Raw genomic sequence first — 19,043 nt, forward strand, 5'->3', positions numbered from 1 at the left:
CTGTGGGCCTTGTTACGGCCTTATATGAAGCAGCTGTGTCCTCACTTGTGCCGCTTTTCCTTATTCCGCCCTCCTCCTTCAACTTCTTCGCCAACTTCGTTCGTGTTCTTTTGCTGCTGCTGCTGCTGTTGGCTTTTCCTCCTCGCACTTATTCGTTTTCCCTCTCCACCCACGGCAACGCTAGTTTGGTTCTTTCGCCTTTTGCTTAGCCGCTGCCAATAGTGGAAACAGCGGGTAGGCGCCGTGCGCAGTTGCTCTGGGAACTTGGAAGCAGGATGTGTGAGTAAAGGATAAATCCCGCCTTTGATTGCCCCATTTAGATTCATTAAGAAGCCTCAAGGCGACGACGATTGCAGAGCGCCCCGCAGAAAGTTCTGCTTTCTGCTGCTCGAGTCAGCCGGGTGTCGGTTTGCAACGAATAAGCAGGCGCACTATCAACGTCCATTCTTTAAATAAACGTTGCCGCTTCAGGGGCATATTGCAAGAATAGGACAGTCACCAAACAGAGCAAGAACAGGAAGGGAACAGAAGAAGCGGGACATAACAAAATGTGCCCTTGCGCTTAAGTTCCTGACGGAAGTTCCGATGGGGGTGACAGCCATAACCGGAGTTACTAATTCTGCTACTGCTTTCGCTACAAAAGGTAACATCTCGATTCGTGGAAGGGGCAAAGAGACAGCGAAAAAAAACTAACATTAAGCATTGCTTTAAAAAGAGGCTAACTGATGTAACTAAAGCAATCACTCTTCGTATACAATAATACTACACAACATATGTGATTAAATAGAGAAGGTAGGTTACTTAACCAGGCTGGTATTAGGCCACAAGCTGGTAGGGTACATACCCGCAAAGGCTAAAGCTCTATGTAAGAACAGTCGCACAATGAGTCTTCTCGCTAGAGCTCTGCTAACTTGCCAAATGAGAACAGCCCCTCATTGCAGCTCCGGCTTGTGATTCCCCACGTCCGCTGCCAGTTCCCCTTTTCCCGTCTGCCGTCGCTCGCCTTTAGCATTCCTTCTTTAGCGTCGTCACAGGAAGCCCGAGCCGTCCCTCAGCGAGAAAGAAAACGAGGATCGCGAATAAATGAGTAAGTGAGCTGAAGCTAGCGAGAACTCCTTGCTGATGTGAGGAATCGGAGGCAAGCTGCTGGCTAAGGGGGAACCGTCGAAAAAGACGGAAGGCGTGAGATAAAGGTGAGTCTGCTTGGCTCCCGCTACCAGCAGCAGTTCCCCTAACAAGAAAGTGGTACGGGAAGGGGCTGGTGGAGATAAAAAGAAAGGACAGAAGAAAGAAGCCAAAGCTCCCGTAGCTAAGAATTGGCGACTCCCGCGGCTGCATATCCTGCAGTGCCAAGGGCGGCGGGCCCCGCTGCTGCTGCCACTGCTGGCTCCACCGCAGTTAGTCCAAAAAAAAGAACTGTGAGGGAAACCGAAGCTAGGCCATATGTCGAAATCCTGCAGTAGACCCTGCGGCCACGCAGTCTCTGTGCGCAGATCAGGTTGAGGTTGTACGACACTGATGTAGGGAAAAAGGTTCGAACAAGCAGCTGTACGCTTCGAGCGAAAATAGAACTCGTTACTCAAATATGACTACATATGTGTGTGTGTATGTGTGTGTATGTCTGCAAGCGGCCCGCTAAGTAAATGATTTATGAGAGACACACGACACCCGTTGACGATTGACTTGGCCAGCCGGTTAGAGCTGCCAGAAGCATATCGCGGAGACTCCGACCCTTAGGCGACCTTCAGAGAGGACCGAGGTTAGGTAAGCTATTTTAAACAATCGATCACTGTTCAGCTGAACGGCTGAATACCGCAACGCAAACATTTGCATTATAGTTGACCAGCTATGAAGTTGATACACGCATCGACCTCTATGCGACGTCCAAGTCAATGACAACACGCGTACGTGTACTGCCCTCAAGCTACCGCGAAACAAGGGGACATACATCGTGTCAACGATATATGGCAGCATTGTATTTATAAGCTAATTATTTCGAACATACATATGTTTTTATATCGGTAAAACGTAATCGAAACCACTTCAGCTAAAGCTAAAGTCTCGATGTGAGGCACAACAACGGCAATACAATCCACTGGCACGCGCCAGTGTCGACGAGCTACGTGTGACTGTTCGTACCACAAGTCATAGAATTATATTGAAACAGACGGCGATGTTTGTAACACGAATGAACTCTTTAGGAGGACATCAACTTCACAGTCGTATCTTCAATACAGTTCGATCTCAGATACGGCGCCACGCTCGTATTTGGATACTAATCCTGATTTGTTATGTGACTTGTTTCTTGTATCAAAGTAATAAAGTGATTGAAGAGTACCTAACTTATCCTAGTTATGTTACTTTTGTTGAAGTGAAAGAAGCTGCGGTCTTCCCTGCGCTTACCGTGTGCCTTTCGCCATGGTATAACATTACACAAGTTTGTGACACACTGCCCTGCAGTAACAAAGATCTTGTAGGTGCATACTAGAGAATTATTATTTAATTCAATATTTACAGATATGAAACTTAGCTTAACAATTGCGATAAATCGTTTATTACTGTGCCCTTAGAGTGCTTCGACATACGAGATCTATTTTCGATAGGGTGATAGAGCACAATAATCTCGATAGGACCATAAGGCGCTAACCGAGATCCTTGATTGTACCATAAACAGTTACGGTATAATACTTTTCACACGATCTCAAAACATTCTGTATATATTTAATAAATATACTTATAGCACCAGGTTATACTTATGCATGTATGTCGTTATTTATAAACTTATATAGAATGGTTAAACGTTTTGTCAGTACTTTTTTGGTTGTAGTGAGAGAGAGAGAGACTTCTGTTTGTTTATATATGTTTGTGCGTTTTAAATCGCAGCATCTGATAAACTAGCTTTCAACATTAGTGCCAAAATCGATCATAGTACATTTGTATAAACACAGAAATAATTTATATTTTGTTTATTTTTATGGGTATATTAAACTAGATGGGTAGCAATTTTTCAGCTGTATGCGGTATTAATAGAAATGTCAGTTTTGCTTTATAATAGGACTGGAATTTTTGCAGTTTTCAAAACTTTGGAGAAGCATGCAACAAAATCGGTTATGATATAGAAATCAGCTGTGGCAAGCACAAATAGTAACATTGCATATTATATTGAATATCTAAGTTCGTGTTTCTGAGATACCCCACGCATGCATTCAACCGTACATACAGAGAGGCTGGATTGAAGCCTCCAAACAGACTCTTCTCATGCCGTATGTCCTCAGCGGACGAAACCTGCGAAAGCTTTGATTGTATTGACGGGTACGTACACTTAGAAAGGTGCCGCGTAAATATCAAATTATAGATTTTAAGACCTTTAAATAACATGTAAAGACAACTTTTACAGTAATTCGAGCTAAGATACCCTTTCAAACGGTGAGGTTTTTTTTTACCTCGAAGTGTATACATTAAAAGTGTTTTCCGGTAAACTGGCTATCTTCATTTTGGGCTGGTTCCAGGATCCGCCATCTAAACTACCGCGCGCCATTCATGGCATGCTATACACTGGATCTGCTGCGCTATCTCGAGCGTGGTCACGCCTACCGCAAGTGTGGCAATAAACACTCTTATGGTAAGGCTCTCGGTTTTACGTACACGAAGATGCACACAAGACAGAATACTTGCACGGATAAGCACAGTCACACATTCACAGAGCACATTTGCCAAATCGAGTTCATTGCGACGCCAGCAAGAAGGAGACCTCGCTAAGAGGGAGCAGAGGCCTTATTAAGGACCCCAAGCTTATAGCAACTCCTTTTGGAGTCGCCTTGTAGCAGGCCTGCGGTGGTTGGGTCGTGTCGTGGGTGTTATTTGGTTGGACGCGTTGCTGTTTTACGAGCGAAGCCCGAGGAGAGTTTTACGGTTCGCTTTGCAAAAGTGGTTGGCTTGCGAAGCACGCCCAAGTACATGAAGAATGACAATATGAACCGGTCAAGATCTGTCGAACCCTTTGGCAAGACAAGTTTGGATTAGCTTCATATAGTAAGTTTCGACAGTCGATTGAGCATTGGCAGCTATACTTCATTAGCGTTGATTTTCACCCTTAGAACTGTATCTCGAGGCAAGCTGGAATACATCGGAAACGATGTCATCGATGGACGCTGAATTTTATCCGATACTTCTTCACGACAGCGGAGTGTATCCCCCGGAAACGCTGTATATGGCCGCAATGTCGAAAGGACAGGTGAGGTAACAGTTTCCATTATGGCAACGTTTGTATAGATATTTTAAATTATTGTAATTAATTATATTTGATTTTCCTACTAGAAACTGAAAAGAATTGATCATTTGAAAGAACCTGTGGCCAATCAAATTTCTATATTGGTGAAACTGGTATTTATCAAATAGGTCGAAAAATCTCGAAGCCAGCTTCTAAGTCTAACCACAGCGTACTTTCATTCTGGCGAGACGTTACTCACAGATACGGGACTATTCACTGGCTCAACTAGTATGGCAACGCCTGGAAAAGCCTTATTCCACTAGATGCTGGAACTACATTGAGAAATTTGGACAAAGTTCAATTTTTCGCGGGAACATGGCTAGAAGAGTACGTGGTATTCAATGCGACTTTTATGTATTACACTACATCACCCCTCACAACCGAGGGCTCGTTCAATTGATTTTGCTAATACTGCCGTACGCTTTTGGATTGCCCAGAGCTGTGAGCAGCAGTGCCAAATGTTCGCGGAAGTCGACCTCTGTGGCTGCGTTCGAGGTATCCACGAGTTTCAGCACTTTCAGCCGCATGACGTTTGTCCAGGCGTACTAGAGCAAGGTCGAGTACAACATTTTTTTAGCCTTACTTAGGATATTCGAAGAAATGTCCTGTTTTCGCCCATTGTAGACGTCTCTCCGTGTAGCTCCGTATAGCAACGACATGTTCCCATTTAGTATGACGATAAGTTCGCATTATAATGCTACATATAGCTTTTAAATCGTAGATGAATGCACACTCAACAATGTATAAACTGCCAACATGAAATTTGCCGATAAACCATTTCCCATTAAATATACAGCCATCACTGTTTGTTCTACATTTGTTCCGCTATGCAGGAAACCTGAAAAGTACTATCCAAAGGAGGATTCAGTTCCTCCAACCTATTAATACTTATATTCTACCATCTAATCATTGCGGTTGATTTGTTTAAATGTAACGAGTGTAAAATCATTGCTATTATTCCGTCGAGACTAACTTATTTTGCTACTTTCATATGGTGCAGAATATCCTATCCAGTAATTTGCCTTGCTCGGGCTACCATGTTTTTGAGTAATTTTCAGCGCATGTTTTCTACAGTCAGTAAGTTGCGCTTCATTGATACTTCAGGCAAGTGCACCGACGTCGTACAGACACCCGAAGGGGCATTACGAATGGCTCAATGCGCCGCTAAGTGTAACCAGGAATGCAAGTAAGTTTATGCTTCACTTATCTCATAAGTGAAGTATGTAGTATATAGCAGTAGTTATATAACAGTTAAAGGGATGATAACGCCAGATAGTTTGTGTCCAAACACAGTACGCAAAGTCATTTTTTCTTCTCACTATACCAACTTCATTTCTGCGACTGATAGAACTACTCAAGGTTTAGAGTCTATGGCATGAGCTATCTTATTTGTCGTATTTTAATTTGTTAGCTTATTCATAACTAGATCATTGCTAGACAAGCCTTAAACAGTTTTCTGCCAAAAATCACACCATAGTTATTAATCTATTGACCATCTTGCCTACAGGAGGCACCTACAACCAGTACAGCTCAACCTTGTCACATTTACTGATTTTTTCATAAAACTATTGAAAATTAAAGAAAGCACTGTTGTTCTATTAACTCTATGCAAAGGACCGTGCGATACGACGTCCGTCTTGGAGGTATCCAGACGTTACCGGTAAGTTGAATTAGTAGCACAACGTATTTATATTAACGTTTACGGGTCATAATGTCTGCCTTCAGCCTACCATAATAGTTCTCCTTCTAAAACTCTTAAACTAAATCTTCAGTGTTCAATAACTGAGTTAATTTTGTTCGGAACAAAAAAAAAACTTCAAATCTAGTTTGTTTTTATTTTATGTTTGATTAAATGACTGTTCACGCTTTACCACCAAAGTGTTGCCAGTTAGTCTAGCGACTAATGCCGACCGATAGTGTAGAGGGAGCTGGTCCTTCCAAGCCTTGATCAAGACCTGTTCTGCGGTAACGGCACACTTATCCCTTGACAATTCCTCTACATTTTCCAAGCTAGTCACGGTAAAGATGAACATGCTTCCGTTGAACCAAGTTAGCTCGTCAGTGAGGGAATGAAACAGCGATACAAAGCTCGCATTCATCTTGTCTAGATCATTGACGATTGCGACAAATTTTTTTTCCTATAAAAAAAAAAAACCAACAGAACACACAGTTGTTGTGTGTTGTAAAAAAAAATACAGCATTGTTTCGTCGGATAGCAACTGTACATGGCTAATCTGTTAGCTCGTAGCAAACTTGAAGTTTATGCACAGTTCGACGTTAAATCTTGGTTGGTGGTTGACGACTGGTAGCATGCCGCAAAGCTAAAAAACTTATATAAACATATAACTTAACAACTCATACTTAAATGAAGACCTATCTTTGCTCCTTACCTTAAAGAAGGTCAACATGAGGGATTTTTTGGGGGACGCAATCATACTTATTTCACTTCCATTTATATTGATGACATTCCACACCGGCGATTGGCTATTACCCAAAGCATAGGCAACCGATAATGCAAATTGATTCAGAAGATGTTTATCGGCCGCATTTGCCAGTATTGTTAGAACACCAGGAGTTCGTCCCTTCGAAGCAGTTTGTTTAACTTTTTGTATAGCGGTCCATACGTGGGCTGGTTGCGACGGAAACGCCCTCTCAAGATTCTCAAAGGTTGCATTGCACGCCGGCAGGTAAATCCGGTATGGAGAGACCAGTGAATTGTTGTATAGACAATACCATAGCAAAGCGATGATCACCGGCAATAAGATAAAAGTGAACCATTTTTGCCAAGTAGGCATTTCATCATTTAATTCATCAGCGCCACCGCCAACCCCGCTACCAGTGCTGCCGTTAGCGTTAGTTCCCTCTTGGAAAATTGCCCCTGGAAAGAATAACGACAAAGCTCGACGTCGTCTGTCGCTAATTCGCGAATAAATGGCATGTTCATCTCGAAGACTGAGTAACGCATTTGGCCAGGTGCTAATATTCTGGGGTTCGTCGGTCATTGGGCGAAGAATTACCCCCTATTGATAATTGTTCGCAATTCGCTATCGAAAATCTCGTTGTTATCTAGTAGACAAATGGCGAACGCTATTAGAAAAAAGACGCTATCAAAAGAAGAGTATAAATTTGGATGCTGTGCAACTAAAAAATTGTTATAAAAAGGACAGATACGCTAGAAGGTTAAATCTGATCCTTCCGGGGGCCATGTCACAATTCAGAAAATGGAACTAACAGGGGTTATGTGAACACCTACCGCGATGAATCCATGACAAAACATATGGAATATATTTTAAAGTATAGATAATTATCGCTACGTTGACACATTTCCAGTAAACAACAAGTTTTCATTTCCCGTAGAACTAACCTAAATTCCCGTTTTCACCTAAATTCACTGCCGTTGATCTACTATTGATCACACGATTATAAAGAATTGCTCGCTGTTTTACATTTCATTCGTCTTTTTGTATTCCGATTATGTTTTGAAACCTTCACGATTTCGGAATGGGAACTCAATCTACAAGCAAGATACTTGAAAGAGAAACAAGCAAAGACTTATTTTAAAATGGCTAAAAAAACATAGGTTTATATTTGTACGCTTGCTTAGGCGTTCTACTTATACGATGTTTTTTTACAGACTATCAAGGCTGGTGAGAGTAAAGTGATTCGTGCTGCAGTTACCTTTTCTTTTGGAACCTCCGTCGTTGAATACTACATTTACAAACCGTTAATGTCTGTATGTATCGTGTTAAAATACGTATTGAGATCCACGGAACTAAGACTATTCTAATGCATTTTGTAACATTCCTTTGGAGCGTTGCTTGAGTGTTTCAAAAGTTGGCGAGATACCTCTTATTTATTTCATCATCTAATCGTGTAGCATATGTTATCGGTTGAGCTCGAACCTATAAGATGTTACTTTCCAAGTCAGGAGTTAGTGAAACCATTTTTGCAAGCCGACATCAGTTCTATGCCGTCTTTAATTATGAACAATATTTGTACGACCATTCAGTTGGAGGGAGTCGCAGGTATTTTAGCTGGCTTCCTCGGCGTTTGGCTAGGAACGAGTTTTGTCGAGACCTTCGAACGGGTATTTAGCATCATGTGCATTACCAACGATCAGTGAAAAGGTCCAAGGGAACGGAACGTTGAATACGAGTCTCATCGATTGGTAAAGTGATTATAAAGCGTCTCATAAAACGAAGCATTAGTAACTTTCGCTCAATAAAAAAAAAATGGCTAGTGTTAAATATTGGCGTTTTTACTTAGAGACACTTGCGTATGAAACGATTTTAAATCGATATAAATCAGCCTGTGTTTTTTACATGTGACATAGTAATAACAAAGCACCTATTTTATTACCAGATGTTGGTACAGCAAGTGGGGGAAGCAGCGTACTCGTACCTAAAAAGTCTAACACATTCGCGATAGCGAGGAATGGCTTGTGTTGGTTTTATTAGACATTCGATAAGACTGCTGGCGCCCTCTGTCGAATCAGTTTCTAACTAAGTTAACTCTGAAGCTCACAAGAAAGGCGCAGAGCGGCGGCACGTTCTTTAAATTGACCTTGTGTATAAGTATGTGCATAGAAATTATGTTTCATCGTAACGTAATTTCTATGCACGTATTTTTGTTATCGTATCGTAACCAGCTTAAAATGCTGAAGATTGAGGCTGAGAAGCTGGTGTAAATTTTTTATGCGTAAAATAGACTCTATTTTAAGGTTAGTATAGGTAACCATATGCTTACAAACCAACAAAAATGAAGAAGCTTCAACTAACACAACTCTATACAGTTATCTTAGAAAAACGTTAAAGATTATGCCTGGCTGGCCACTTACTTAATTTAAATTGGTAAAATCTACGTTCAAAAGCTCTTTAACTTGTTAGAATGTGACGACGTTTGTTATATAATAGATTCAACCGATTCATTGTGTTTTGGGAGTAATGAACACGTGCTTATCGTACAAGTAAGTGCACGCGGCATACAGACACGGATGCATAAATCTACTGTCACGCCTAATAGTATGAACCGTGTGAGATTAAAATTAAATATTCAACGGTTCACGTATATAAATGCTTCTAGTATTCAATGTTGTGGTTTATTTAAGTCGTCCTGAGAAACGTCGATGTCGACGCAGTGCGGTGATGTACAGACATTGTTTATACTATCGAGTGGAAATCCTTAAATTCAATTCTATAGAATTAAAAATCAATTTCTCGCGGTAGATATTAGATATTTTTGTAATGTACAATTTGGTTTACCAAATGAAAATGAGAAACGCACGTATCGGTCTCTAGGTCAAGCGTTACTCCCATTTCGCTATAGAATCGCAGGCTATATAACATGACACATCTATAGGTAATCCCTGTCGAGTTCATGGCGACGAGTATGTTTGTTAGGTAGCAATACATATAAGAAGCACGAAAGTGAGAAAGATAAGGCGAGACCTGGACAGAGCTACTCTTAACTCCATGGAAATTTAACTATGGCGGCTTTAGACGGAATCAAAGATATCTTATCTATTATTTATAAAAAAAAAACTCAAAATTGTAATCGCGCTGTGATAAATTCGCCACGAACTTTTAGTGAGTGTGCGGATAAAGTCCAGTTTAGCGGGTAAAATATAAAATATTCATCCACTTACGCTACACGCGTTGTTCCACTAGTTTAAATTGCTTCTAAATCTATTTTCATCTCAAGTAGAGTTAATCTCTACCTCAGTCGGTATAATAATATAAAATCATATAAGAATGTTCGCTATGTGCATGCTATAAAACAGCTCAAACCCCCCAGTTTATGATGTCGTACCGCAGAGCTCATGCAAAGCTTTCCCATATAGATTCATTGTACTCGGGGATGAGCTAATTGTATTGCTTCACCGTTTGGCCCTTGGAATCCTATAATATATATTCCAATTTGCCCATTGTATTTTATTAGGCACGTAAATGGGATTATGAAAACGATAATCTGTAAAATAGCTTTTAAGGAGGGCGTTGAATAGATTTTACGGCACGCAACATTGTTTACACAAAATAGCTCAAAGCCTTCTTTTGCGGTTTCCCACCAGAACTGACGAACTCTGCATGCAAATTCATGTTTATTGATAAAAATCAAAAATGAGATATTAAGGAACATAAACCTGTCTTCTTTAATTCTGTTCGGGTCTGAAAGTTGGTGACGGACACAGCAGGCCTTTAATCGCCGTTTTTATCACGTTAAGACTCCGAGCCGCTCTATGTCTATCTATCTTTCATTGTGTCTTGGCGTTGAATCGGCCCAAATTGAGTTAAAAGCAGTTCTTCCAATAAGCAAAGGCAAATCCTAATATCAATAGAGTTTATTCTAAAGAGCTTAGGTTCAATGCCTACAGATGGTCTATTTATCATCCGCGAAATATGTTGTCAACTTGACATTATTAATCAGAAACGCTTGATCCTTAACCGCTTTGCGATGGCAACGCATTCACTAATAATAGCTCCTTGAATGCAGGTTATCGTACAAAGTAACAATGCGTTTACGAAGTCTGGGGCAACCGGTAAGACCATAACGAAGACACGTTTATGAAAACTTCAGTAACTGAAATATAGGTGTTCTGTCTTAACTATGCTGTGATCATTAGTGAATTTTAGCAGAGAGCAATAGAACTTCAAGGGAAATGTCATTTTTCCCAGTCGGTAAAATATGACCAACATCTACCATCAAAAATAGGAAGGATTTTAAATAAATATAGCGCGTATATTACTTCGTTAGCGGTCGGCATAAACGACAGCCAGACGATTGGAATGAACCGTGACTGTGGAGGGATATCTACCAACCGGGGGTCCGGAGGAGTTGGTTAACTGAAGCAAAGTGGTAGAGACAATTGATTCGAGCGATGATTTTAGACATTATATAGGCGGAATCAAAGGTGACGAACAATATTGGAAAAGATGAAGCACGACCGTAATGATGCCACCTTAATGCCAATGAGCAAACTAAGAACATCGAACCGTACTTTTACGGAAATGGCGATTATATACGGGAATGACAGATACATTCAATATGAGACGATACATTAATTAAAGAGTGACTTGTTAACCGAGCTGCCAGCAGGCTAGATACGATAGTTGGCAGACGGAACCCATATCACCTGCCATATTGATAATGATCGTGCTAGACGACAGGAAACGTAAAGTGATGCGATAAGTACGTAAAATGTGTCCATTATAATTCTATCGCGGTTTGTTTGCCTTCAGTTGACCGTAATTAATTACGCTACAACTAAGGCCAACAACGCGCCGAAAACTAGAAGCAGTTTCATCTTTAGTGTCCTCTTTCTTTTTTAAACTTCCCTATTATACTCGCTTAAATTGCAGTTAAAATTAACTAACTTCGATCAAAGCAATCCCTTTAGTGCGGCTTTTACTTCGGCTTCAGGACGGTCGTATGAACTTTTACTTTTTGCAAAATTTGTTAAACTACGTCCCATTTGATGTTTTCGGTAACCTTCATAAAACTTCTTATCGGAAATTGTTGATTCGCTGGTACTAGAAAGTGTATAGTTAACTAGCGCTCTCCCATCATCACTGTCTTCATATGTCTAATCCACTCAGTCGAGCAGCTGTCTGTTAGGTAAAATAAAGCAAAGTTACCTTTGTCAAGCAAGCGTAGTCTCTATAACATAAAACACGTTCGCCGAAAATCATTGTATTAACAATGCGAGCTGCCTGATTGATTGGCTCTACCACTTCGCTTCAACATTGGACCCCCGTAAATACGGTTGGTAGGTCTCATTCCAATCATTTGGGTGTCGTTTATGCCGACTGCTAACGAAGTCTTATTTTATTGTTTCCGAATGGGCTTCAAGAATACATCTGGGATATATGCGCTATACTTATTTAAAATCCTTCCCATTTTTATGCCCGGATTCAAACCTGGACCACACAGCGTGTCCCTACAATTATCAAGCAAACACGTTACTCATTATTATCATCACATTATCCGTCTGCCACATTAGGGCATATTGCAGCATCTGAAAATCCCGTATCTACGCGTTTCTGTTATTGCTCGTATGTCATGGCGGTAGGATTTATTCTTATAGTTGTATAGCCAAGTGGGAAATTTGAGGCCGCACATTATGACCCACCAGACGTTCCGTCGTACCCAAGCTGTGCGTCTCTTCAGTTATTATCTATATGCCGGTTTGTTGCAATGAGAGATCATTAAAAATAACTGTCAGGAAAATTGCGTATCGCAAAAAATGTAGATTTTCATACAAAAAAATAGTGTCGAACCACACCGCCAGCCGTTAAGCTAGAAACATTAATATAAAATTTGTCGAATACACTTTGACGCCATAACACAGTGTCAACCTCTACCTGAAGATAGTATTATATTATACAGATATGTCACTTCCCATGAAATAATATGGGCTCACATATTTTTTGCTTTGCGCGGTACTGACGTATTGTAAGAGGTCTGTAATGCGTTTCCACCGACAAGCCGAAGGAAGGCCCTATGGAGAGTTAAAATAATTTCACACTCAAGAGACAAGCGTTGTTGTTCTGTTGGGAATGGTGCGTCTAAATTAAGTGACACTTTAGAGACATGCGTTCATCCGCTACATTTGGTACCTGACAAAAGTAAGTTCTTTCTCGAACAAAAACAACTAACCCGATATGGAAACAATAATACGATGTTTTCGAAGTTCAACAGTTCGGTCTTCGAAAAATCAGCTATCATCTAATCTTTCGCCATCGGACACACATCTCATATATAATTTAAAAAGAAAAAAAAAATGCCTTTTTCGCCCACACAAAATGGGCGGCTGGTCGTCCAAGTAAGCTTCAGTAATTAGTCTTTTTAGGACTTTTTCTACCTTCTGTATATTCCGTACTCCTCGATCGTTTTGAGCCTTTGCATATTTGAGTCTGCTATATACCCGAGATAAAATTTCGTTGCATTCTTTTGTACGTCGCGTATTTGAGCGATACTTTAACGAGTTCGTACTGTCAAGATCAAAACGTTATCTGTCTATTAAAGAAGGAACAATTCGGAAATGACTAGTCAGTAATCTAGGTTCCGAATTGAAGCTGTAGTCGTGGTTATATTGGATAAAAACGACCGTCAATAATAACATTTTTTGCACATTCAAAGAACTGGTTGACTCTATGTTCAGTTTTTACATAGCCTTAGAAACAGGAACACAACTTCTTAATCTTTGCTATTACGTCAAAGAGACGTAACACCAAATTGCTGTCAGGGGACACGATTATGCGTATACGTATACGTATGCTTGCAGTTGTTCAAGCTGATACGAAAAGGTCCATAAGGATTAACACGATTCTATTGTTGGCATCACGCGCTTCACTTAATCAACATTAAAACACTCCACTATTGAATTAGTATTGTTTTTCAAATTTGTTTACAAAAGTATTTAAATAGCAAAGCTCAAAATACGTTGTTCTAATAATAGCTCAACAACTAAACACGTCTATTACTTATGGTCGGTGAAAAATCATCATGTTTCTAAAATGTTTAAATATTACTTTTTTTAGGCGCTTTACTTTTTTTTTTTAATTTATTTATCCTATAAAAGCCCGATAAGTAATCAGTTAGGTGGCCAGTTAGGGGAGAGTTGTTGATACGGGTCTATGTGGCCCACTCGTAGATATGTATTGTATATCCACACACAGATACTTTTAGACAGTGACGCCTCGCGCATTTATACTGGTCTCTGTGTGTACCTGATCCTTGATGTTACACATGGCCGTGGTCGTGGATACTGAATCCTCATAGAAAGTTTGGCAGATTTCTGTCTTAGGAAGGAGCGTTTAGGCATTGGTTATATCACACATGCGTAAAATGGTCTTCATTTTGATCGTGCGAGTATTTCGAGAACATTAAGGTGCTTAACTAGTTTATATATAGGATTCAGACTCGAGCCCTATAGTGAAACCTGTGACTCCGCTAGATTTTGAATTTATGGAGTTGGTATTAACAAATAGTGCGTACAAAAGCACACTACGTGGCGAACGTTATAAACATTCACGTTGTATTAAATATAGAAAGATAATTCCAGCTAATAAAATAGATAATAATAGGATCATTTAGGTAATTCAACGAAGAAAAGTGTGTAGCTAAAATTCGATTTCTCTCACAGATACCTAAAAATTTTAATGGAAGAATAATCATTGGCTTAATATCCGTTGACAGGTGGCTATGCAGGATCATGGTACAACGTTACATCATATAATATTGATGACTTTCTTTGAATGAAATAGGCTTACCGCTATTCTGGGGAAAACGTTAGAAAAGTACGTATCGATCTCGATAATGCCGTCCAGTTCTCGTGCGGTTAATAGCCGGTACCAATTAGCTACCAGCTTACCCAAGTTTAGCTGGTGTCTAATCTCTATCATATCATAGAGGCGTTGTCCTAGTTGGTTGTCTGGCAGCCATTGGTAGTGCTAATGCGGTATTTTTTACATTTTACTGTATAATAATTTAATTTTTAATTCGTTTTTGCCTTAATTCACAGGACATCAAGGAACACCAAATTTGACGTTGTAGCACAGGTGAACTTTCAGTGATTTTGATAGATACGTTCGCGCCTACTGATTGATATCGCAAGGTTACTGTGTTCGGACTTTTCAGTTACATAGCGAACAACAGCTTCCGCTTTTGCATAATATCAAGATCGAATGGCAGCAGTAACGATGCACTTATTAACTATGCACCTCACAAATGCCCCTTTCTTTTATTTTCTATTTCCTTCTATTCCTTATTTTTATATCTTCTAATATAAATTTAAATAGTTCTATGACTCTGACTTCAAAAACCGAATCACTTCGGTTATATGTTGTTATATATATACGACACGCCGTCCTTTTATTTTTGGAACTATGTGACTAGGTGCTATTGCGTGCTGAGACGAGTAATGCCCACGGAAAAGTCAAAACCGTTCCTGCTATTTTCTAAACTCTCCAGTACATTTTCTTTATTATAAAATATGTTGCTAAAGTGACTGGACTCTGCAATTCAAAATTGAAGGCCTCCGCATGTTTGTAAGAAGGTTACACGATTTTAGATGAAAATCTTGATTTTTATTTTGGTACGGTATTTTTATATTTTTTGCGGTATTTGGTGCTCTAGCGAATTCTCTAAGTTTTCCACCGTTCCCAAAATGTTGCAATAAGCCGGTTCGCCGTAATGAGATCGGTGAGATAGGGTAGAGCTAGGATGTGCCATGACGTCATCCAAAATTAAATCTTTATTCTGTATGTGAATACAGCCTTAAAGGTTTCCAGGGAATTGTATTGAATTGCGCAATGTAAATCGTGGTCATTTTCCAATTCGAAAGAGGTAAATTAATTTTCGGTAGGAAGACCACCAACACAAACAGCTGCACCACGATGGTTAGATAACCATGTAGCACCAAGTTCTTACAACGTTTTCTTCATTTTTCGTCTATATTAATCACTTTTTACTTCTTTTTCACTTATTTAAGATAATCATAGCTTTTATTTGCGTTATTATTGACTGCCATAAGATTATTCTTTTTATATTTTTAATTTTTTTTTCTTTAAAAAAGTTTACCGTCACCAATAACTTTCTTATGAAATTTCATAGGTTCACAATTTTCGCTTGTTTCATCGTCTATTTTTGTCCGCCCTCTGTTTGCCTACACTATTTATATTCTACCTATGTTTGGCCTTATTTTGCTGCTGCTGATCTTTACTTTGATCGTTTTTATCCTTGACATTTCTACTTCCTCGGTCAAAACGAGAGCCGAATATTTAATTGAAGGTCTATGTGATTATACTCTCTTATGTTGAATCTGGACGTGCTGAGTGGAAATGCTATGTACCCAAATATCAATTTTCATATCAAAAATGCACTTTAAAGGGCAAAATTTTGGGTAAAGGTTATTAAATAAGCCAAAATACTATATACATGTCTATACCAAAAATTTGAACTTTATGGCGAACAACCGATGTCTGGCATCCCTAACCATGGTTCAAAATGCTTTTAAGTCTTTTTTCCTACAAATATATACATGCAAAATTACAGAGCTGTAGCTCATGATGAAGGCTATTATGTGTGTGATTTATTTTTTGGGATTCCTTTTCAATAAAGAATGACAAATTGAAAAAACTTATCCGTGAGCGAAGTCTTCGGTAAAATATAGTGGTTTTAGCTAAAAGATAATAGCTGAAATGTTTTCGCTTTGAAAACGACTAAAACTATTAATGTATTAATGGCTGTGGACGTGAAAATAACGATTTGTATGTCCTCCAAGTGTTCTTTTTAACAAATTTCTAGTAAAGGTCTACCGGATAGTTGGAGCGCTTACCGTAGCCGTCTTTTTTGGTTACAAATTTATTCGTCAAAAATGTTCTATAAGTATCGAAAATAACTGTTTTAATTGAAATAAAATGTTCTTGAAAAAATACGTACATACTTCTTAGGCAAAAATAGCTTATTTGACGTCAACAGAGCAAAGAACACATTGTGGGGCCTATTCTAGCAATGAAAATCGTAATATTTTTTAAGCTATTTTCACTGATTTTTTTGAGCAAATTTCTGATAGATGTCACTTCAAGCTGTAGCAGTTATCGTGACTAACATTATAATAGAACACATTTTTCCGTTTTTCCAAATATTATCCGTAACTATTTGAAAAGAACAAAATAATAAAAATGTCTTTCACACAAAATGAAACATTCTTAACAAACTTTCGTGGCACTCCTCGATAGATCTTGTAAAATAATAGTAACAATAATACATGTTCCTATACCTCGAATAAGTATTTCTCTATAAAGGAAACCAAAAACCAGATTTAACAATTTTGTTCACGGGTATTTTCTCTGAGTTGAATTCTGTTTGCAGCGAGACCTACGTCGGGGAGGTTCTTGGTATCAGTTGAAAGCTCTCAGTAAACTGAAACGTAATAGATGTTCCTGTACACAAGTTGCAGCTTCCTGGTCGGAAACACTATTTAAGGCACAAATATTCGATATGGTGTCCTGCTTAAATACGATTTTTCTCTCTGACAATGTCGATCAGCTGAACAAAAATGCAAATAATGTCTTTAAACTCAAAGATAGCATTTTGAGGCGAGAGTTGTTATTTCTCATGTGCTAAAAATACATTTCAAGTGCTTTTTGACCAAAGGCTTTGTTTAAGATACCCGAAAAATAAGATCAATAGGTTATATTGGATTTGTTATTTCGCATAATGTATAAATATAAAAATAAAAAAAATGTATAAAAAAAAATGTATAAATGCATTATGACTACTGTGTTGACCGAACGCTTTGTTTAGTACGTGTCAGAAACAGAGTCAACAGGCCAACCGATTCGATATACGACAATACGATGTAAAGGAACAACTGTGTTTTCTGCAACTGGATAAGTTTGCCCGGGGTAACGAGTTAACTTAGATAACAGGAACGATGGAAATTAGTATAAATTAGTTCAAAAGGATTAGTTGACTTCACATTGCCATGAACCGTACATTAAAAGCGTTAGAGTCTTTGTATCTGTCTATTTTATAATGATTGTAAATAACATACACAAGTAACCTAGGATTCGCATCTCACCTTACATACATAGATGACTATACATGTGTACAGATTGCACACATAGATGTTTCCAAATGCTTCTTTTACGTTAGGTTCAAATATGGGTAAGAATCAATGTACGAATCAACACTTGTAGAAGGAAACGTGTTTGGGTAAGGTAGAAATCATATTTGCGTAAATTGCTGATTATCTTGCTAGACTTGTTGGCTTAAAACCGACATTATCTTCAAACACCCTCAAAATGTTTTTGTCCTGTGTGAGCAGTGTACTTCTACTAACCAACAAAATACGTTCACGTATTAGTTGACGTAAATTTTGAGAATTATTTCCTATAAAGGAAACGTTTCGTCGTCCATCACCCAAGCCAAACAAATTAGCGGAGAATTCATACGTTCAAAAATATAAGCATCGTAAACCGCAAAAGCTACGCTAAATGTTTTGCTGCAGGGGATCAAGGATTGGCTTTGACTTGCCCCATGAAGCTGGGGAAACGATATTGCATGTAAGCGAGCAACTCAAAATAGATGCAACGTCAAGCTAGCTAGCGTTCTGTAATTGTAGAAATCGAAATTTTTCTCTAACACCGTAAAAGCGATAGGCGTTTTTACTTAGGAGTATGTTACCTGTATTGCCTTTGGTGGCTCATCGTCAGTTGCTAGGCTAAGCTATCCTAAGAGTTCCAAACTTTCGAAATTAACTAAATTGCTTAGAACTTAGCAGCCAAGTCTTCTTTTTTTCCTGATCAAAATTCGTATTTTTTAAACTGAACTTGCTAAGTACATTTTCACTGTTGACGATGGACAGGAGAATGTCGCGTACTGTGATCGATTTTTTTCGGGATAGGTTGACAGTTATGATTTTTCTTAAAATCGAATATTCAAATTTTTGTATAGCGATACCTTAAAATTAATCTGGTGACCGTCAATACTTGAAAACTCCGTGGGCAGCCTAAACAGGAATTAGGTAGTAAAGCAAAAGTCTAAAAATGAAGTGGAGATAAAAACAAAAAGATTGAAGTTTACATAGAGATTCTTCACTGAAGCACACATGGTAGTTCGGATGCTATTAATAATCGTCCGTAATTTCGAGTGTCATTGATGTAAAATTTATGAAAAAGCAAAAATAATGGTAACAATAAAAGCTAATGGAAGATAATATGTATTGCCGATGTCCACGCTGTTTCCCCACGAATAAAATACTGCCCTGTGT

At 38.9% G+C, this 19,043-nt stretch overlaps 2 protein-coding genes across 4 annotated transcripts; one reads left to right on the top strand and one right to left on the bottom strand.

Moving 5' to 3' along the window:
• The first annotated feature begins 283 nt into the window (after positions 1-283).
• Positions 284-8,504, top strand: LOC111247047 (uncharacterized). Of its 3 annotated transcripts, none has more exons than XM_086984369.1 (10): positions 284-2,473; positions 3,176-3,312; positions 3,510-3,622; positions 4,098-4,234; positions 4,472-4,597; positions 4,708-4,825; positions 5,375-5,456; positions 5,885-5,930; positions 7,905-8,003; positions 8,280-8,504. In XM_086984369.1, the coding sequence occupies exons 1-10, from the start codon at positions 2,174-2,176 to the stop codon at positions 8,391-8,393; spliced, it is 1,272 nt and encodes a 423-aa protein (XP_086840495.1). In that variant the 5' UTR covers positions 284-2,173; the 3' UTR covers positions 8,394-8,504. The 3 variants fall into 3 exon arrangements, with proteins under 3 accessions (XP_086840495.1, XP_022653311.1, XP_086840496.1); XM_022797576.2 differs by having other exon boundaries at positions 284-1,764; XM_086984370.1 differs by lacking the exon at positions 4,472-4,597.
• Positions 6,086-6,902, bottom strand: LOC111247045 (uncharacterized). Its single transcript, XM_022797575.2, has 2 exons — positions 6,661-6,902; positions 6,086-6,408 (listed from the first exon to the last, which is right to left on the bottom strand). The coding sequence occupies exons 1-2, from the start codon at positions 6,703-6,705 to the stop codon at positions 6,109-6,111; spliced, it is 345 nt and encodes a 114-aa protein (XP_022653310.2). The 5' UTR covers positions 6,706-6,902; the 3' UTR covers positions 6,086-6,108.
• Positions 8,505-19,043: the final 10,539 nt, after the last annotated feature.

Source organism: Varroa destructor, unplaced genomic scaffold (genome assembly GCF_002443255.2).
Source record: "Varroa destructor unplaced genomic scaffold, Vdes_3.0 BEIS01000003.1, whole genome shotgun sequence".
Classification (NCBI taxonomy): Eukaryota; Metazoa; Arthropoda; class Arachnida; order Mesostigmata; family Varroidae; genus Varroa; species Varroa destructor.

Coding starts and splice junctions, on each gene's coding strand:
- LOC111247045 (XM_022797575.2), bottom strand. CDS start 6,705: ATGATTGCGTCCCCCAAAAAATCCCTCATGTTGACCTTCTTTAAG. Junction 6,409..6,660: donor TCATGTTGACCTTCTTTAAG/GTAAGGAGCAAA, acceptor TTTTTTTTATAG/GAAAAAAAATTTGTCGCAAT.
- LOC111247047 (XM_086984369.1), top strand. CDS start 2,174: ATGTTTGTAACACGAATGAACTCTTTAGGAGGACATCAACTTCACAGT. Junction 5,931..7,904: donor GAGGTATCCAGACGTTACCG/GTAAGTTGAATT, acceptor GTTTTTTTACAG/ACTATCAAGGCTGGTGAGAG. Junction 8,004..8,279: donor TTTACAAACCGTTAATGTCT/GTATGTATCGTG, acceptor ACGACCATTCAG/TTGGAGGGAGTCGCAGGTAT.